Source organism: Jaculus jaculus, chromosome 5, assembly GCF_020740685.1.
Source record: "Jaculus jaculus isolate mJacJac1 chromosome 5, mJacJac1.mat.Y.cur, whole genome shotgun sequence".
Classification (NCBI taxonomy): domain Eukaryota; kingdom Metazoa; phylum Chordata; class Mammalia; order Rodentia; family Dipodidae; genus Jaculus; species Jaculus jaculus.
In genome coordinates, this window is record NC_059106.1 from 45,663,372 (window position 1) to 45,684,309 (window position 20,938).

Genomic DNA, 20,938 nt, shown 5'->3' on the forward strand with positions numbered 1-20,938 from the left:
TTTTTTGTGGCCTCGAACTCAGGGTGATCCTCCTACCTCTGCCTCCCCAGTGCTGGGACTAAAGGCATGCGCCACCATGCCCAGCCTGAAGATCACTTTCAATTCCTGATACTCCTGCCTCTTTCTTCTGAGTGCTGGAACTATAGGCATGTGTAAGCATATCTAGTCTCATATTACTTACCCATCTATTAACCATGACTTCTCCAGGGCTTTGTCTATTAGGAAAACCCATATGGTTTGGTATTTAGCAGTCTGGCCCCACTGAGAATGAAGAGCACTGAGCCTCTAGCTTTAGGTGCTTCAGACTCTTAGAGCAGGTTATCTACTTTAGCATTGATCCTGTTATTATGCTTTCTTCTTTAAGGCACATTGAAAGAGAAAGGGAGAGAGAGAATGGGCATGCCAGGGCCTCTAGTCACTGCAAACGAAAGCCAGACTTCAATCTCAGCACTTGGGAGGCAGAGGTAGGAGGACCGCTGTGAGTTCAAGGCCAGCCTGGGACTGCAGCATGAATTCCAGGTCAGCCTGGGCTAAAGTAACACTACCTCAAAAAAAAAAAAAAAAAAAAGGAAAGTAATTCCCTCAGTGAGGGCTCTCATTGGTGGACATCCACATAGTTGAGAGTATGCCCTGCCAGGCCTGGAGAGTGTTGACCTGGTTGCCCATCACGTACCCGCAGCATGATGCGATGCTCAATGTTAAGGAGGATCTTTTTCTTCTCCCTGTAGTCTCGGATGAGGGCATGAAGCGTGTCACAGTGGGGGACCCAGCCAATAAGGCCTGAGTTGGTGGACAAAGGGATGACAGCGTACCTCTGGATGCTGGTGCACACAAAAACAGGGTCATTGTACAGGAAACAAAGTGCACTTTTTTTGTTGTTGTTTGTTTTGAGGTAGAGTCTCAGAATACTTGGTAGTCTCAGGGTGACCTTGAACTCAGTGATCCTCCTACTTCTGCCTCTCAAGTGCTGAGATTAAAGGTGTGCGCCACCAATTAAAGATAAATGATTAGGGCTGGAGAGATGGCTTAGCGGTTAAGCGCTTGCCTATAAAGCCTAAGGACCCTGGTTCGAGGCTTGATTCCCCAGGACCCACGTTAGCCAGATGCACAAGGGGGTGCACACGTCTGGAGTTCATTTGTAGTGGCTGGCAGCCCTGGCGTGCCCATTCTCTCTCTCCCTCTCTCTGTCTGTCACTCTTAAATAAATAAATAACAACAACAACAACAACATAAAGATAAATGACTATATGGACATAAGTCAAGAAAAAAAAAAAAAGTGAAGATCTCACTATATTTTACCATTTTTGTAGCATTCTGAATACCTGAGGTTTTTCCGAAGAGATGTTGGGTCATTGGCCAGAAGTGTGTTAACCAGGCCAAAGAGCTGCATAACTCTTTCATCCTGCCGTAGATCTTCATGGCCTTTCAGGAGGAAGACAAACTCATGCCCATTGCTTCCTGTGAGGAACAGAGAGCAGTTAAGACAGACCAGACTCTTCACACTCACTCCAGAGACCCTCAACGTATCCCTAAGATTCTACACAGTATGCACACTTCACTTAAGCATGCTTTCTGAACAATTTCCCAGAACTGAAAAAAAGAATAGCTGTGTTTTTGTTCTTCCCCAAAGTTGTTTAAATTAAAACAAAGACTTTTTTTTTTGGTAAAATATAAGATGCTTATGAATTTGTGTGTCATTCTTGAACATGGGCTATGCTACTCTCTTCAGTATATGTGCTGCTGAAGTGAGGGCCAAAACCTGTTTCTGAGACAAGGAATGATTTGAAGGTCTCCTCCTGACTCCTACAGGACATACCACATGGGGATCCAGTGGGGGTGTGGCCAATGGGGGACTGGAAGGCGGCCAGGGGACAGGAAGAAGGAGAAGTCAGGGTATTTGCTCCCATAGCCAGCTAAGCCACAATAGTTCTCAAAGTAGCCATGTCTCTATTTGGGCTACAGCTTCTAATGGGTGGCCGCTCCCAAGGTGACAGGTTTTATTTTTTAATTTTTTGGAAGTAGAGTCTCACTCTAGCCCAGGCTGACCTGGAATTCACTATGTTGTCTCAAACTCACAGTGATCCTCCTACCTCTGCCTCCCAAGTACTGGGATTGAAGGCATATGCACTATGCCTGCCTACAGGTTTTTTTCCTTGAAATGTTTTTATTTATTTGAGAGAGAAAGTACGTATGGGTGCACCAGGGCCTCTTACTGCTACAAATGAACTCCAGACACATGCACCACTTGGTGAATGTGCAGATACTGGGGAACTGGCAGGCTTGTAAGCAAGTGCCTTTAGCCACTGAACCGTCTCCCCAGCCCCCAAGGTAATAGTTCTTGCCAGATTCTTTGCCTTTTTAGGTCTGGAGGGATGGGGCAAGGGCAAGGAACAGCTTCTTACTGCTGTTGGTTCCATGGGCCTGGGTGCTCTCTGGGTTTTCCTTAACTCTGATCCTATTTCTGGAAGTGGTTTTCTCATTAAACTTAAGACAGTTTCATGTAGCCCAGGCTGGCTTTGAACTTGTGGTGATCCTCATGCCTCTGACTACTGAGTGATGGGATTACAAATATGCACCACCAGACCTCATTTATGTGAATCTGTGCATGCTAGGAAAGCACTCTAGCAACTAAGCTACATCCTCAGGCCCTCCCTTCACTGTGTCCCTAGGAGACACGATAAAAGAAGAGATCACTGTCCTTCATTCTGGCCCCAACAGACATGAGAGGGCTGCAGCAGGTAAAACAACAGTGGCAGACAGTCAGGTGAGAGAGGAGGGGCTCACTCATGGTAGGGGGGAAGGAGTGCTCAGTCCTTACCCATCAGTGTCAACTTCCGGGGCCTCTGCTTGGATGTGATAACTTGCAAAGACGGGGCTATGGACTGAATGCGAATGATAGGCTGGTTGGGGTCATACGTTCCTGGTACAGCCAGTTCAAGGTCCCGGCACATCAGAAGTTTTGGGGAAACATACTGTAACTCTAAGGATGTGAGCTGTGAATAATTATCAAAGAATTTAGATGTTTCCTTCCAGTTTAATTGAAATTCAAGTACTTTTCAATGAATTGCTACAAGCAATTACTCATCCTAAAATTTTCAGCAGTAACACCAGATGCATAGGCCGAGCTTAGGAGTTTACAAGAGGTACAACTGAAAGTGATATGCTGACAGTTAACCCTGTCAAAAGCCTGACAATCCTACCTGGGGCAGTTGTTTGGAGATCCTCCTGAACACGTGATAATAGAGGTCCCAGGCTTGGGTGAGGTCCTTGACATTCCCAGATTTCATGTACTTCCTGCACCACTCCTGGGCCTCCATTAAATCTCGACCATATGCCTGAGAAGAAAAGCAGTGCGAATTTCCAAGTTATCAAGGTTGCCATTAAGTTAGGAGCTAACTCCCCAAGCAGACTGCAGAAATTCTGGGCCAGGGAGATGGCTCAGTGGTTGGGGTGTGTGCTTGTAAAGCTTGAAGGCCTGGGTTCAGTTTCCCAGTACTCCTGTAAAGCCAGATACACAGAGTGGTGCATGCATCTGGAGTTTATTTATAGTGGCAGAAAGCACTGGTGTACCCATTCTCTCTCTCAGTGCAAATAAATAAACAAAAATGTTAAAAAAAAAATAACAAGGACTGGAGGGATGGCTTAGAAGTTAAGGAGTTTGGGCTGGAGAGATGGCTTAATGGTTAAGATGCTTGCCTGCAAAGCCAAAGGACCCAGGTTCAATTCCCCAGGACCCATATAAGCCAGCTGCATAAGGCAGTCCACTATGTCTGGAGTTTGTGCGCAGCAGCTCGAGGCCCTGATGTGCCCATTCTCTCTCTCTGACCCCTCTTCCTCTCCCCGCCAAAAAAAAGTTAAGTAGTTTACCAGCAAAGCCAAAGGACCCAGGTTTAATTCCCCAGAATGTAAAGCCAGATGTATAAGGTGGCACACACATTTGGAGTTAGTTTGCAGTAGCTAGAGGCCTTGGAGCTCTCATTCTTTCCCTCTCTCCAGGTTCAATTCCCCAGTACCCACATAAGCCAGATGCACAAGGTGGCACATGTGTCTTGGGTTCATCTGCACTGGCTAGAGGCCTGGCATGACCGTTTTCTCTCAAATAAATAAAATATATATATATATATTTTTAAAAAGGAGCCAGGCATGGTGACATACACCTTTAATCCCAGTGCTTGGGAGGTAGAGGTAGGAGGACTGCTGTGAGTTTGAGGCCAGCCTGACACTGCATAGTGAATTCCAGGTCAGCCTGGGCTAGACTGAGACTATACCTTGAAAAACCAACCAACCAACCAACCAAACAAACAAACAAAAAAGCTCTGCCTTTAAAAATAAATTATAGGAAGTGAGGGTGGCTCACTGGGAGAGTGTTTGCCTGGCACCTGTGAGGCTCTGGGTTCAATCCTCAGCATGGCCAAAAAAAAAAAAAAGATTCCTGTAACCTAGTGATGATTACATTTCTGGTAATCTGGTTTTCCTTTTCATTTTTTTAAAAAAAGATTTTATTTTTATTTATTTGAGACAGAGAGAGAGAGAGAGTGGGAAAGAGAGATACAGAGAGAGAATGAGAATGGGCAAGTCCAAGAGATTGGTCTTTAAAAAAAATATTTATTTTATTTATTTATTTGGGGGGGGGAGGAGGAGGAGAGAGAGAGAGAGAGAGGAAGAGGCAGATAGAGAATGGTGTGCCAGTGCCTACAGCCACTGCAAATGAGCTCCAGATGCATGTGCCACCTTGTACATTTGGCTTACGTGGCTACTGGGGAATCAAATCTGAGTCCTTAGGCTTCGCAGGCAAATGCCTTAACCACTAAGCCATTTCTCCAGCCCCGCTCCCTTTTTTTATTGTGAGAGAAAACTGGTGCGCCAGGACCTCCTGCCACTGTAACTGACCTCCGGACGCGTGCCCTTTGTGTGCATGTGCGACCTTGCATACTTGTGTCACTTCATGCGTCTGGCTTACATGGGACCTAGAGAGTTAGACATGAGTCCTTGGGCTTTGCAGGCAAGCTTCTTAACTGCTAAGTCATCTCTCCAATCCACTTTGTTTTATCTTTCTGGAGAGATTTCCAGGCTCAGGCTGGCCTTAAAGTGCAATATTGCACAGTGCTGGGATTATAGGTAGGTGCCACTCGGCCTGGCTCATTTTGGTGTTTTTCTATTTTGTGATCTCTGCTTGCGCATATCTTGTAAGAACCCTAGCTACATGAGGTGTAGGCAATGTCCTGTACTTTCTCATCCCATACCTGATTAAACGATGTTTCCTTCAGAGTCTGGGGGCCCCGTTCCATCATAGCATGCAGGGGCTCCAGCACCTCAAACATGCCTTTCACATTCCTCTCCCCAAAGTACAATCGAGAGGCTTCTTCCAGGCCTTCGTGCCACATCTCATGCCAGAGGATGGCCACTCGGATCAGCTCCTCACTCACCTGGACCAAAGGGAAGGAAAAGAAAGCACCCAGGATGAGTGACACACTTGGAAGGTCTCCCTAGGAGAAGTAGGAAGGACCTGTGTAGCAGCCAGAGGGAGGGTGTGTCACTGCTGTGAGGAGTAAGATTCCCCCATACCTCTGGCTGGTGGTTGGGTTGGTGGAGGCCACACTGGCTCTGGACTCACCATCATGGCCTGCTGCACCAGTGTGTTGCTGTGTTCACACATGTTCTTCAGAATCTTGTTGGCAGCATTGTGACGGGCAGTTGTGGTAGACTTGGAAGCCACTGTCAGTGGGTAGATGAGGGCCTGAAGCAAAGGAACATGGAACATTTGCAAAGGGAGGCTTGAAAGGAAAGGAACCTCATGTGAGTTTTTTAAATTTTTTTTCCAAGGTAGGGTCTCATTGTAACCCAGACTGACCTGGACTTCATTATCTAGTCTCAGGGTGGCCTTGAACTCATGGTATTCCTCCTACCTCTGCCTCCCAAGTGTTGGGATTAAAGACGTGCGCCACCATGCCCACCTTTTAAGTTTTCTTTAGTTATTATAGACAGAGAGAGGGGGAGAGAGAGAGAGAGAGAATGGGCATGTCAGGGCCTCTAGCTACTACAAACGAACTCCAGACGCATGTGCTACCTTGAGTATCTTGGCTTACATAGGACCTGGAGAACTGAACCTGGGTTGTTAGGCTTCTCAGGCATGGACCTTAACTGCTAAGCCATCTCTCCAGCTCTCATGTGAGTTTTAAGGAGGGTGGCAGCATCATGAGAATATACCAGAAAGGGACCATTGCATCTTGGAGGGGACTCTTTTTTTGAGGGGGAGGGGGTACCTGGGCCACCATAGGCCAGGCCCCTGCCACCTGCATAGACCCTCGCAGAGTAGGATGAGGCATCTTGCTCCCATCTCTGCACCTGTGTCTCTTGAGAAGCTTTGTCAAAGGATGGTCACCAAAACAAAGGTCAGTGGCTAGAAGAGAAATAGCCCCATGTCTTCACATACCTGAGGGTGGTACCGACCAATGTCTGTGAGAAGCTGGTGAATGAGCCGGCCCACCAAGGGCCTGGGTGTATCAATCCTTGCAATGAGCTGAGGTATAACCTGGTATTCAAGAAGATGTAACATGTAAAACATGGAAATACCTATAGTTATTCCTCTGACCAAAGACTTAGTCTTTCACGTGAACCTGATATAAAGTTGAGGCTGGCCTTGAATCTCTTATCCTGTCCTCACCTCCCATGTGCTGCTTTAAAAAAAACTCTCTCTCTCAAACAAATAAATACATAAATGAAAAAATTTAAAGGCTTTTCAAGGTAGGGTTTCACACTGGTTCAGACTGATCTGGAATTCACTATATTGTCTCAGACCAAACAAATGCTAGGATCAAAGGTGTGTGCCACCATGCCCTGCAAATAAAATATATTTTTAAATGTATTTATTTATTTATTTATGAGAGTGAGACAATGGATGCCCCAGGGCCTTTTGCCACTGCATACAAACTCAAGACACATGTACCACTTTTTTATGTGGGTACTGGGGAGTTGAACCCGGGCAGGCAGACTTTCTAAGAAAGTATCTTTAACCACTGTGCCATCTCCCCAGCCCCCATGTACTGGGTTTATAGGCACGTGCCATCAAACCTAGCCCAAGATGAACCCTTATAACTTCTTTTGGTTGATCAGTTAAGGCTTCGAACAGTTCATTCCATTCCATTCTCTAGTAGAAGCCAAGAAAACAGTCTAGTCTTTGGGACCAAGCTCAGCTTCTTCACCACTGTGCAGATCATGAGGCCTTACTGTCACACCACTGCATGATTGCAAGACAGGACACACAGAAAAAGCTCTGTTGCCACCCCACACTGTCCCAACTTTTCTCACCTGTAACCAGGTATCGATCTGTATGGCTTTCACTCCTTCCACTAAGGCTTCATTGACATCGGGCCAGTGACCATAGTCAAACCATAAGGTGAGGACTCTGCAAAAGAAAAAGAGAGTGTCACCAGAAATAGTTTCCTAGCTTTTTTTTTAAAAAATATTTTATTTATTTGAAAGAGAGAGGGAGAAGGAGAGGCTGGAGAGATGGCTTGGCAGTTAAGGTTGGCAGAAACTCAAATGGACAGCAGATAAGATGGGCAGGGTTAACTCAAGAGAACGGAGGTAGAGAGTCTATATGTGGAAGGATGGGCAACAGGGAGGCCTGCTATGTCAGTCCAAAGGCAAAGGTGACAGGGCAGCCTCATCCTTCTCGCCTTACTTCCCCTTAAGCTTGGTAGCTTTCATCTCTACAGGTGGGGCCTCATCAGCCTCAAAGCACAGGCAGAGAAAGCCCAGATTTTGACCTTCCATGTACTCCCAGGACAGGGACCAGACAAAGACCAGTACATGTGAGCCATCTTCCCCCTTCTCTGATACCTGAGTGTATCCTGAAGGTTGTTGCCTCTTGACAAGGAGATAGAACGGAAGAAACCTTGGACAGCAGGGACAGTGTACATCAAGAGTGTTTTGGATAAATCCTGTTGGGAAAGAAATGTTAGTGATGCTCCTACCTCATCTTTTATATCTGTAAATGCACACAGCAGTATGTACCTCAAAGGGTAGTTATGATTATGAAATCAGTTATTCATAAAAGCCTATATACACAGCAAGCACTACATAATTGGCAACTTTCATAATTGCCTTTTTTTTTTTTTTTTTTTCAAGATAGGGTCTCACTGTCTAGCCCAGGCTGGCCTGGAATTTACTATGTAGTCTCTAGTTGGCCTTGAATTCTCGGCAACCCTCCTACCTCTGCTTCCTGAGTGCTGGGATTAAAGGCGTGTACCACCATGCCTGGCACAATACCCTCCCCCCCCCGGAGGTAGGGTCTTGCTCTAGCCCAAGCTGACCTGGAATTTACTATGTAGTCTCAGGGTAGCCTGAAACCCACAGTGATCCTCCTACCTCTGCCTCCCAAGTGCTGGGATTAAAGGTGTGTGCCACACGCCCAGCTATGTTATCCTTTTCGAAAAATATTTCATTTATTTCAGAGAGAAAGAAAGGCAGATGCAGAAAGACAGAATGAGCATAAGTCCTCTAGCCACTATAAACCAACTCTAGACATGTGCTACCTTGTACATCTGGCTTCCATGGCTACTGAGGCATTAAAACTGGGTCTTCAAGTTTTGCAGGCAAGTGCCTTAACCGCTAAGCCATTTCTCCAGCCCTCTCTTCTTTCTTTCAGCCAGGATTTTACTCTGGCTCAGGCTGACCTGGAACTTATTCTATTGCCCAGGTTGGCTTTGAACTCATGGAAATCCTACCTAAATGTTGAGATTAATTCCAGCCTCCTAAGTGCTGGGACTAAAGGCATAAGCCATCATGCTTGGCTTTACAATCATTATTTTAACACAATAGTGGCTTTTGGACAGGCAGATGGAGTGGGGCTGAGGTTCTGAACATATTCTCTAGGACTGTCTGACAGCCCAGGAGGAGGTGGATATGGAAAGATCAGGTCAGAGGATGGCTCCCCCAGGCCCTGTCCTCAGAATGGACCTGCAGCTGTGGTGGCCACCCACATACAGGGGCAGCACACTACGAGGATGAGCTCAGCTGTGTGGGAAGCACTATAAGGAGCCTTTCTTCAGCCACAAGGGCAGCTCCCTAACACATGAACTCAGGGAGCACAGCTGCCTGCACACAGTGAAGACAGACAGGCAGTGGACCCAGCTTCAGCCTGCACCAGAGAAAGCCTCAGGCTTGAGCTTCACAACTGCTAGTGCTCAGAGCCATGCCCTGCCTTTTAAAAAAGAATATATTTATTATTTATTTACTTATGAATGATATGCACCAGGTCCTCCTGCCACTGCAAATGAATTCTAGACACATGCAGCATTTTGTGCTTTATGAGTACTGGGGAATTGAACCCAGATCGTCAAGCTTTATTAAACAAGTGCCTTTAACTACTGAGCCTTCTCATCAGCCCACCTTTAAAAAAAAATCTGGGGCTGGAGAGATGGCTTAGTGGTTAAGAGCTTGCCTGTGAAGCCTAAGGACCCTGGTTCAAGGCTTGATTCCCCAGGACCCATGTTAGCCAGATGCACAAGGTGACACAAGCGTCTGGAGTTCGTTTGCAGTGGCTGGAGCCCCTGGCATGCCCATTCTCTCTCTCTCTCTCTTTCTCTCTGCCTCTTTCTTTCTCTATCTGTCGCTCTCAAATAAATAAATAAAAATAAACAAAAAAATTAAAAACAAATCTGTTTTGGTGGCTAGAGAGATGGCTCAGTGGTTAAGGCATTTGCCTGAAAAACCCAATAGCCCAGGTTTGACTCCTTGATGCACAAAGTGGTGCATGCATCTGGAGTCTGCAGAGGCTAGAGGCTCTGGTGTGCTCATTCTCTCTCTCCGCTTTCAAATAAATAAGTAAAAACATTTAAAATATTTTAAAAAATACTTAAAAAAATTATTTATTTATTTGACAGAGGGAGAGACAGAGAGAAAATGGGCATGCCAGGGCCTCTATCCACTGCAAACTCCAGATGCAAGCACCACCTTGTGCATCTGGTTTTATGTGAGTACTGCGGAACAGAACCTGGGTCCTTTGGCTTTGCCAGTAAGCACCTTACCCCCTAAACTATCTCTCCAGCCCCTTAAAAATATTGTTATTTACAAAAGAGAGAGGGGGGGGAGGAGAAAAGGGAGTGTATGGGTGTGCCTGGGTCTATTGCTGCTGCAAATGAACTTCAGAGGCATATGGCACTTTGTACATCTGGCTTTATGTGGGCCAGCAGGCTTTGAAGGAAGCACCTTTAACCACTGATCCATATCCTCAGCCTGCTCTGACTTGATTTGTACCTCGGTGACCTTCTTCTGCAGAGGGGATGGGGTGGGGCTGTTCTCGGCACTCTCAGCCTCACTCTCGCTGTTGCTACCCTCTGTGCTGGCAGTGGCAGTGGCGGTGGCAGCTGTGGTGGCGGCAGTGGTGGCACTGGTGATGTTGGCTCCGCTGGTATGACGCAGCTTCTTTTTCTCATCTCGGGCTTGGTTTTGATGTTTGTAGTGTAGTACAGCTTCAAAGTTCATCACGGCCCATGCATGCCATGCCTGTGGGGGGTGAGAGAAGAGGAGGATGAGGGGCTGTCTTGACTGACTGGAGGGCTTAGAGGAGTGTGAGGCCAGTGCCAAGGCGGGGCTGCGATGGCCTCGGCATCCACGATGAGGATGGGGCCTTGAGGTCAGTAGAGGACGAATCCATTTCCACAGCCACTCAGGAAGGAGAAGCTTAACTGAAGTCAATGGGACCCACTCACCTTGTGATCAAGCACTCAGGACATTAGGTCCTATGGGTAGGGCTATTAGCAAGACAGGCAGGGTGCAAGCCTTGTCTCCGGGACCTTTGGAGGGGCCTTACAGGGGAGCTTGCTCACGAAGTTCAAAGGACCACAGACTACACAGTGGACTTCAACAGGTGACAGTGGGAGCACCAGACATGAGGAGCTTTATAAGAAGACCCGGGGTCAGAGTAAAGAGCAGCTGTAGCTGGGCAAACAGGGAACAAGAGAGAGCAGCAATAGGTCTTCCTGCAAGGGGAAATCTTTGGCTCACAAAGAAGTGTGAGGAAGGCTTCTGCAATGCCAGAGCAGATGATGGATAAATGTGGTGGATTGGGTCACGGTGGTCTACTTCATCTGTGGGAAAACAGCTTTCATGGGGCTAAGAGCAAGCATACCATACAGATTACTTAAGCTAGCTGAGGCTGAGTGTGAAGCAGGCAGGTGTCCCAGTATTTCAGGGCAGTGAATGCATTTTCTTTGTTTTTGGAGGTAGCACCTTGCTAAGAAGTCCAGGCTGGCTTTGAACTTGATCTCCTGTCTCAGGTACCCCAGTGTTGGTATTACAGGTGTGTGCCACCATAACCAGAAGATGGTGAGTCTTAGGTCACATGACAGTGGGTAAGCATTGCATTTTATTTATTTATTTTTTTGAGGTAGGTTTTACTCTAGACCAGGCTGACCTAGAAATCACTATGTAGCATCGTTCTCTTAAGGGCTAGGATGAAAGGCAAGTGGCACCATGCCTGGAACCAAGGGCAGGTATTGAGAGCATGAGGGAGGTGGGCCTCTCCCACTGATTGACCTGAACACCTGACCCACAGCCTGGCAAAGAGCCAGCACTGGACAGCAGCTCTACTCAAGAAGCTTGCTGCTCATTCACTGGACTCTCAGGGTTTCTGTCAATCTACAGACTGAGGCAGAGTTGATTTGGGGCACGGTAACTTTCTACTGGTAATAGAGCAATAACTAACCCACTAATAGCTGGACTTTCTGTGTAATCAGCAAATTCCTGTGTCCCTGGCTTAAGACCTATATAACATAAATGTGCCCACTTTCTTATTTAAGCAGAACAGACTGGTCCTAATTGACTTTTATTTGATGAGTAAGACTTTGGCAACCACCCAGGTTCAGTTTTCCCATGCCTTCATTTATCCAACAAATACCTGTTGTACATCTCCTTCAAGTGCCAGGCACTGGCCTGGGGTTAAGGTGAACAAAGCCAACAGTGCTGGCATATATCCAGTGCAATAAGATTCATGGTATAAAGCATCACAAAACCAAACAGAGCCATAGTAGGTAATGATTTTTAAAAAACTAGATGTGTGTGGAGGTGTGTGCCTATAATCCCAGAACTAGGGCAGGTTAAGCCAGGAGGATCACTCCAAGTTCTAGGTCACAGTGAGTTGCAGGCCAGTCTGAGTTACCCTGTTTTAAAAACAACCAAAGATCCAGGTGTGGTAGCATATGCCTTTAATCCTAGCACTTATAGGAGGCAGATATAGGAGGATTTCTATAAATTCAAAGCCAGCCTGAGACTAGAGTGAGTTCTAGTCAGCCTGGGCTAGAGCAAGACCCTACCTTGAAAAAACAAAATCAACAAAGGGGCTAGAGAGATGGCTCAGCTGATAAAGGCATTTACTTGCAAAGGCTTGAAGGCCTGGGTTTGACACACAAAGTGGCACATGCATCTGGAGTTTGTTTGCAGTGGCAAGAGGCCCTGGTGTGCCCATTCTCTCTCTCTCTGTCTCTCTCCTTGAAAATAAGTAAGTATTTAAAAATAAACAGTGTTCAAGGCCACCCTGAGACTACATAGTGAATTCCAGGTCAGCCTGAGCCAGAGTGAGACCCTGCCTCGAAAAACCAAAAAAAAAAAAACAAAAAAAAAAACAAAAAAACAGTGGCAGGAGAGATGGCTTAGTGGTTAAGGCACTTGCCTGTAAAGCCAATGGACTCTGGCTCAATGCCCCAGTACCCATGTAAGCCAGATGCATAAGGAGGTGCATGCATCTGGAGTTGGTTTGCAGTAGGTGGAGGTCCTGGAATACCCACTCTCTCTCTCTCAAATAAAGATTTAAACAAACAAACAAATAATAGCAACAACAACAAAACCTGAATAAAAACACTAACTCTGGTTAAGACACTGATTAGTAAGGTTCACACTAATCAGAATTTACTGGATTAATTTTTCTAACTTTGGACATGCAGCTATCTAGAGAGGGCAATTATTGCTCCTACCACAAAAATGGGCTTGTGTGTATTAGGGATGGAGCCCATAGCCCTGTGCACACTAGGCAGATGTTCTACCACTGAGATACATCTCCAGCACAAAATGGGCATTATTTTTAGAACAGGCAGCTAAGAAGCTATGAGCCACACAGAATGATGGTGTCAAAGAGTTTCCTAAGGGAAAAATCTCAATCAATCTCTCTGCATCTCTGAAGCTTTCCCACAAGGGACAGTGCAGGCTCCTTGGGACTCTGAAGGCTCCAGGCACTCCAGAAGCAAAGCTATAGCCTCAGACCAGCTCCCAGAGGCCTGACTGTAATCAGGAGGACGTGGGAGAACTCAGGCAGGGCTGTGGGATTCAGTGTCCTCCACGCACAGAGCAGTGGGGTGGGAGCGGGGGCCTGCTGCCCTCACCTTGTACCAGCTGCGGTCGTGCTCTGTGGCGGCGCTGTAGTACTGCAGCACTTTGGGGATGGTGCTCTCATTGATGCCCTGGAGGTTTAGCTGCCACTCCCCAAGCTTCAGGAAACACCTGAAATAGAGAAAGAAGCCCCTATGTTGCTTCACCCCATAAAAAAGCCTTAAGGAGAACAAAAAGCTGCTGGAGGTGTCCTAAAGCCTCTCTGGCATTGACTCTTGCTTTCCAGAGGGAGCACAGCATGATGGGAGCAGAAGAATCTCAGCCCTGTGGAAGGGAGGGATGGGTCTGTGGACAACTTTTTGGAGTTTCTTTTCTTTATGACTTCTGCTTCCAATGACAGCAAAACCAGGTTCCTGGCACCAGTGTATTTGCAAGGACCTATTTACTTTAAATCCATGCCTATGGGAGACAGGTGTTGAGTACTCTTTCTGACTGACCCCCCCCACCCCGCCCCATTCTTTGCGATGATAATAGAACATCAACAGCTAAGGACTTCTGCTTGCTGCGACATTCCAGGTACTGCTTTCAGGGCTTGGTGCTGGTCTCTTAGAAGGCACAAAGAGATGACCTTATCTCAGGTGATCCAAGGTTAGTGATGTATGTGACATTTCAAAACAAGGAGTTTAACCAAAAAGCAAGATACAAGGAGAGCAACACATGACTGCCTGGGGTCACTCTGGGAAAGGGTGAGAGGTCTGTGGAAGCTGCTGGGGGAGTGTGGAGTGGAGGCTCACCGGGCCATGAGCTTGTGCAGCTCTTGCTTGTGCTGCTGGTCCTCGGTAGCAATGGCATGCTGGGCCTGCTGCTGCATGGTCTGTACGAAGTGCTGCATGTGCTGGAAGGCATCGATCTGTTGCAGGACAGAGGCACAGAGGCACTTGGTATGTGGAACCAAGCTGTCTGGCATATAAGACACCCCTCCAAACACAGTATCCTAGGACACACAGTGAGGACCCCACTGGACAGAGCACAGAAGATGCTGCTAAGAGAGAGTTGGGTTATTCTAGAACATTCATTAAAATTTTTTTCCTAAGGGATTTTTAAATTTTAAATTACTTTACTACTTGTTGGGGATGGGGGGAAGAGAATGAGCATACTAGGATCTCTAGCCACTGCAAACTCCAGACACATGCACCACCTTGTGCACCTGGATTAGGGGGGTCCTGAGGAATCAAAACTAGGTCCTTAGGCTTTGTAGGCAAATGCCTTAACCGCTAACCCATCTCTCCAGCCATAAAGAAATGGCTTAGTGGTTATGACACTTGCCTGCAAAACCTAAGGACCCAGATTCGATTCTTTAGTACCCATGTAAGCCAGATGCATGAGGTGGCTCAGGTGTCTGGAGTTCGTCTGCAGTGGCTGGAGGCCTTGGTGCACCCATTCTCTCTATCTGCTTTTTTTTCTCTCTCTAATAAATAAATAAAATAAAATATTTAAGATTTTTTTTTTTTTCCCCAGGGACAGAGAGATGGCTTGCCTACATAGCCTAAGGGCCCACATTTGACTCCCTAGATCCCATGTAGCAAGACAAACAAGATGATGCATGCGCAAAGTTGCACATATGCACAAGGTGGCACATGTGTCTGGAGTTCAATTACAGTGGCTGGAGGCCCTGGCACACCAATTCTCCTCCTCCCTATCTCTCCCTCCCATTAAAAAAAAAGGTCAGTCTGTTCAGCTTGCCTCAATTTTTTTTTTTTTTTTCTTTTTTGCAGATTCTCAGTGTAGCTCAGGTTGACCAGGAAATCACAGTGATCCTCCTACTTCTGCCTCCTGAGTGCTGGGACCAGAGGTCTGCACTACCAAGGATTGGCTGGAACATTCATGATTTATTCAATTCTTAGGTCTCCTTTACTGAGTATATTACTGATTAATTAGTAACACACAATTAACAATTATTAAAGTCTTAGTAAAGTTATGTGCCTGGCCAACTCAAATAACAATTTGTATGAAGCAATCTGAAACAAGAGCTTACTTCACTAGCAGTAAGTTGCCCCAAGGGACATTAGGCTTATGGAGAACTGTCAGATGCTACAGATTTAAAACTCAGATAGGGGGCTGGAGAGATGGCTTAGCGGTTAAGCGCTCGCCTGTGAAGCCTAAGGACCCCGGTTCGAGGCTCGGTTCCCCAGGTCCCACGTTAGCCAGATGCACAAGGGGGCGCACGCGTCTGGAGTTCGTTTGCAGAGGCTGGAAGCCCTGGCGCGCCCATTCTCTCTCTCTCCCTCTATCTGTCTTTCTCTCTGTGTCTGTCGCTCTCAAATAAAAAAATAAATTAAAAAAAAAAAAAAAAAAAAAACTCAGATAGGGGATTACAGAGATGGTTAGTAGTTAAGATGCTTGCCTGCAAAGCCTAAGGACCAGGGTTCAATTCTCCAGTACCCATGTAAGCCAGATGCACAAAGTGGTGCATGCATCTTGACTTTGTTTGCAGTGGCTAGAGGACTTGGTGAGCCTATTCTCTGTCTATCTGCCTTTCTCAAATTTAAACAAACACACTCAGAACTTGAGTATCCAAATAAGAACACAGAAGGCCTCATGCATCCAAGCAGAAGGGGTTGAAAACACTAGCTAGACAGACATCAAGGTGAAGTGGCTTGGCAGCAGTTTTCACTTCAGCACACTGTTCAGCAGTTAGGTCTCAGGATACAAAGCAAGCAGAAGGCGTCCGAGTCAGGGGCAGACAGCTGCCCTAGGAAGAGCCATGTACAGGCCAGAGCTGAAGTACTGTACAGCCTGCCCTATCCAGACACACCACTGTCTTGGTGAACAGGGACCACTTTTTTCATGGTGGAAGTGGGAATTGAATGAGAAGGTTTGTGCACGTGAGCTGAGTGCTTTTCCACAGACCTATATGCCTAGTCCCAGACTTTCAAAAGAGCTTCAAGCTTCAAAGATAGAGATAGACTGACTATAAAGTAAACTGAAATGGTAAACTGAACCCACTGACAAGGGAGAAGAAAGACATGAGAATATCAATGAGGGACATGCCCTTTGCTATAGGAAGAAGAGGGGAAAATCAACAAAGGAAACAGTAGTAGGTCTCTATGGTAAATCATGTAATAATTCTTAAAGGCATGACAGGGTCTCCAGTGCTGCAAACAAACTCCAGATGCATTTTTTTTTTGGTTTTTCGAGGTAGGGTCTCACTCTAGCTTAGGCTGATCTGGAATTCATTATATAGTCTCAGGGTGCCTTAACCACTAAGCCATCTCTCCAGGCCCCTTTAAAAAAAAACTATATGTTTATTTTTTTGGGCTGGAGAGATGGCTTAGTGGTTAGGATGCATGCCTGCAAAGCCTAAGGACCCAGATTTGATTCTCCAGGTCCCAATGTAAGCCAGATGCACACAGCGGTACATGAGTGTGGAGTTTGTTTGCAGTGGCTAGAGGACCTGGTGTGCTTATCCTCTCCCCCCATCTCTCTCTCTCTCTCTCTCTCTTTTTTTTTTTTTTTTTTTGAGGTAGGGTCTCACTCTGTCTCAGGCTGACCTGGATTTAACTGCATAGTCTCAGGGTAGCCTCAAACTTATAGCGATCCTCCTACCTCTGCCTCCCGAGTGCTGGGATTAAAGGTGTGCGCCACCATACCAGGCTTTCCCCCCATCTCTTATTTATTTATTTATTTTTCTTTTCTTTTGTTCCCCCATCTCTTAAATAAATAAAAATAAATTTAAAAATATATACAAGTTTATTTTTATCTAATTCTTTCTTTCTTTATTTATTTTTTATTTTTTTAAATTAATTATTTATTTATTTGAGAGCAACAGACACAGAGAGAAAGACAGATAGAGGGAGAGAGAGAGAATGGGTGCACCAGGGCTTCCAGCCTCTGCAAACCAACTCCAGACGCATGCGCCCCCTTGTGCATCTGTCTAACGTGGGACCTGGGGAACCGAGCCTCGAACCGGGGTCCTTAGGCTTCACAGGCAAGCGTTTAACCGCTAAGCCATCTCTCCAGCCCTATCTAATTCTTTATGTAAAAAGAAACACGCACAACCATCTCATAGCATGCAAAATTTGTTTTCATCTTTAGTAAATAGTAAAATTAAATGTATACCAAATAATTGTTTTAAATTAATGATTTATATCAGCACACTGTATACCTGTTTTTTATTAATTTTTTAATTTTTATTTTTATTTATTTGAGAGTGACAGAGAGGGAGGGAGGGAGGGAGGCAGGCAGGGAGTGAGAGAGAGAGAATGGGCGTGCCAGGGCTTCCAGCCATTGCAAACGAACTCCAGATGCGTGCACCCCCTTGTACATCTGGCTAATGTGGGTCCTGGGGAATCGAGCCTCGAACTGGGGTCCTTAGGCTTCACAGGCAAGCGCTTAACCGCTAAGCCATCTCTCCAGCCCCCTGTTTTTTTTTATTAAAGTATATTATTTATTTATTTAGTTATTTATTTGACAGAAAAAAAGAGGGAGGAAGGGAAGGAGGGGGAGAGAGAGAGAGAGAATGGGCACACCAGGACCTCCAACCATTACGAACGAACTCTGGATATGTGCACCCCCTTGTGTATTTAGTTAACATGGGTCCTGGGGAATTGAACCTGGGTCCTTTGGCTTTGCAGGCAAACGCCTTAACTGCTAAGCCATCCCTCCAGCCCTATTTTTAATTAAATTAAATTAATTTATTTATTTGACAGAGAAAGGTGGGGGGAGAGAGAAAGAGAGAGAGGGAGAGAGAGAAAATGGGCATTCCAGGGCCTTCAGCCATTGCAAACAAACTCCAGATGTGTGTACACCCTTGTGCATCTGGCTAATGTAGGTCCTGGGGAAATCGAACCTGGATTCTTTGGCTTTGCAGGCAAATACCTTAACTGCTAAGCCATCCCTCCAGCCCTGTATACCTGTTTTATATACCTATCTACCTAGAGATGTATAAAAGTTTCTCAGGTGAAAAAGGGAGTAGAAAAAATAAGAAACCTTGTTCTAGAGCTTCAATATGGACAAACTATGAGAACACAACAAGCAAAGCCAGTGGTCATAGGCAGAACAAGGACTAAAGAGAAATGACCACATGTCCTAGACTTCTATTTGACTATCTGGCCACACTTCATCCCTATTATGAATAGCTTCTCACTATCAAAACTGCCAGACTGGATGATGACTTACCTGCCCCTACTCCCTGCTCCAGTTGAGCCATCATTCTAGCTGAATAAATTAAAAACACACATGTTCCCTAGTTAGCCCCTATAGTAGAGAGTCAGTTTTTTTTTTTTCCTAGCAAAGAACCAAATAAATATAGCTGCCACTATATATTTACAGATTACAATTTCTAGGATTGAATTAACTATGGATTAAAAAGAAAATCTAAAGCCAGGCATGGTGGCACATGCTTTTTAATCCCAGAACTCAGGAGAAAGAGGTAGGAGGATCGCTGTGAGTTTCAGGCCACCCTGAGACTACATAGTGAATTCCAGGTCGGCCTGAGCTAGAGGAAGACCCTACCTTAGGAAAAAAAAAAAAATCTAGGTCGACAGGTTATTACAGAAAAACCCCAGTGCCTGGAATGGACATACCTCCCAATGAGCTATTTGGTCATGGAGGCCATTGAGGCCCTTAAAAAGGCTAATCCCAATGCTCTTGGCTGGCCACCAGAACAAGATGGTAAGACCTTTTGCTAAAGACACCATGTTTTAGTTGTAGAACTAAAACTGAGAAATCCAGGTAGAACTGAGTTGGAGGCCTCCTCCCTGATGGCTCCCTGTCATAGTAACTATGGAGGAACAAAATTCTCAATAGTCTTAACCAACAACGAACCTTGCAAGCTACACAACTGGCCAGCCAGGCAAGATGGTTCAATAGTAACATGTCTGTTATGGGGGTAACCAACTGCTCTCTGGTTGGATCTGAGGCCCATTTCACAAGAGGGAATTTGTTCCTGGAACTGAAAACTTGGTCAAAAACCTATAGGTCATAGGACCTAGTGGAGAAGCTACTACTGTTGTCTTACAAATAAACATGTCATGCCCATCACACTGCCCTCTAAATATTTATGTTTCTAGCCATAGTCTAGTGATGCTCTCACTTTCAGCCAGAGAAACTTCTGCAGATGGCCATGACCACTGGGGAGATGCAAAGCTCTTCAAAGTGCTGAGAAAAAGTAACAGGGCTGGGGAGATGACTCTGTGGTTAAAGGCACTTGCTTGAAAAAGTGATAGTTGGGGGCTGAAGAGATGGCTTAGCAGTTAAGGTGCTTGCCTACAAAGACAAATGACCCAGGTTTGATTCCCTGGTACACACGAAAATCCAGGTGCACATGGTAGTGTGTGTGTCTGGAGTTCATTTGCAGTGGTTAGAGGCCCTGGTGTGCCCACTCTCTCTCTCTCTATCTGCCTTTCTCCCTCTCAAATAAATAAAATATTAAAAAATGTGACAGTTGAGTTCTCAGCACTAAATAAGACATCTCTATCACACCTGCCAAGGCTCAGGAAACATGGAAGAACTGGAGGAAAGAATATGAGAGCCAAAGAATGGGGAGAAGTGCTTTGAAATGCTATCTTCTAGACATGAAGTGGCCACTGCATTCATGGCCTCACATTTGCTGTTGTTACACGTGCAAGGTTTGAACAATACTGGGCTCATCAACATGTCAGGAGGAGAGGAAAAAAGGCATCAAAATAGAAGAGGGACTACTTGGAAAGAAGGGGTTCTGAAAAAAAAGAAAGTAATGGGAGGGGATCACGATCAAAATACATTACGTAGGCTGGAGAGATGGCTCAGCAGTTAAGACATTTGCCTGTGAAGCCCAAGGAGCCAGGTTTGATTCATGTAAGCCAGATGCACAAGGCGGTGCATGCATCTGGAGTTTGTTTACAGAGGCTAGAGGCCCTGGCGTGCCCATTCTCTCAAATAATAAATAAAGTATTAAAAAAATAAAAAAAATATATTATGTACAGATATGAAAACTGTTAATGAAAAATTTAATTTAAAAAAATGGACACAGCACTTGGGAGGCAAAGGTAGGAGGATCACTGTGAGTTTGAGGCCAGCCTGAGACAACACAATGAGTCCCAGGTCAGCCTGTACTACAGTGAGACCCTACTTTGATTTGCTTATTTTTATTTATTTATTTGAGAGCGACAGACAGAGAGAGAAAGAGGGAGGGAGGGAGGGAGGAAAGAGAAAGACCGAGCTGGAGAGATAACTCAGCAGTTAAGGAGCTTGCCTGTGAAGTGTAAGGGCTCAGGTTTGATTTCCCCAGGACCCACATAAGCCAGATGCACAAGGTGGTACATGCATCTGGAGTTTTGTTTGCAGTGGCTAGAGGCCCTGGCACACCAATTTTTTCTTTCTCTCTTTACTTATTTATTTTTTTTTGAGGCAAGCCCAATAGACTTTTTTTTTTTTTTTTTCCCAATTAGGTTTTTACTCTAGTCCAGGCTGACCTGGAATTCACTCTGTATTTTTAGGATGGCCTCGAACTCACAGTGATCCTCCTACCTCTTCCTACTGAGTCCTGGGATTAAAGGCATGTGCCATCACACCTGGCTTGACCATTTATTTTATTTTTATTTTATTTTTTAAAATTTTTTATTTATTTAAG

General features: G+C 45.6%; 1 protein-coding gene across 1 annotated transcript in view; it reads right to left on the reverse strand.

Annotated features, from left to right (window-relative positions):
- Window positions 1-20,938, reverse strand: part of Mtor (mechanistic target of rapamycin kinase) — a 156,512-nt gene that overhangs the window by 17,982 nt on the left and 117,592 nt on the right. Inside the window, exons 37-48 of the mRNA XM_045151108.1 lie at window positions 14,121-14,236; window positions 13,380-13,497; window positions 10,261-10,509; window positions 7,843-7,943; window positions 7,309-7,405; window positions 6,434-6,532; window positions 5,615-5,737; window positions 5,244-5,426; window positions 3,201-3,335; window positions 2,819-2,993; window positions 1,323-1,458; window positions 674-821 (exon numbers count right to left, since the gene is read on the reverse strand). Of these exons, the coding sequence (XP_045007043.1) occupies window positions 674-821; window positions 1,323-1,458; window positions 2,819-2,993; window positions 3,201-3,335; window positions 5,244-5,426; window positions 5,615-5,737; window positions 6,434-6,532; window positions 7,309-7,405; window positions 7,843-7,943; window positions 10,261-10,509; window positions 13,380-13,497; window positions 14,121-14,236 (1,680 nt within the window). The remainder of the gene's footprint in view (window positions 1-673; window positions 822-1,322; window positions 1,459-2,818; window positions 2,994-3,200; window positions 3,336-5,243; window positions 5,427-5,614; window positions 5,738-6,433; window positions 6,533-7,308; window positions 7,406-7,842; window positions 7,944-10,260; window positions 10,510-13,379; window positions 13,498-14,120; window positions 14,237-20,938) is intronic.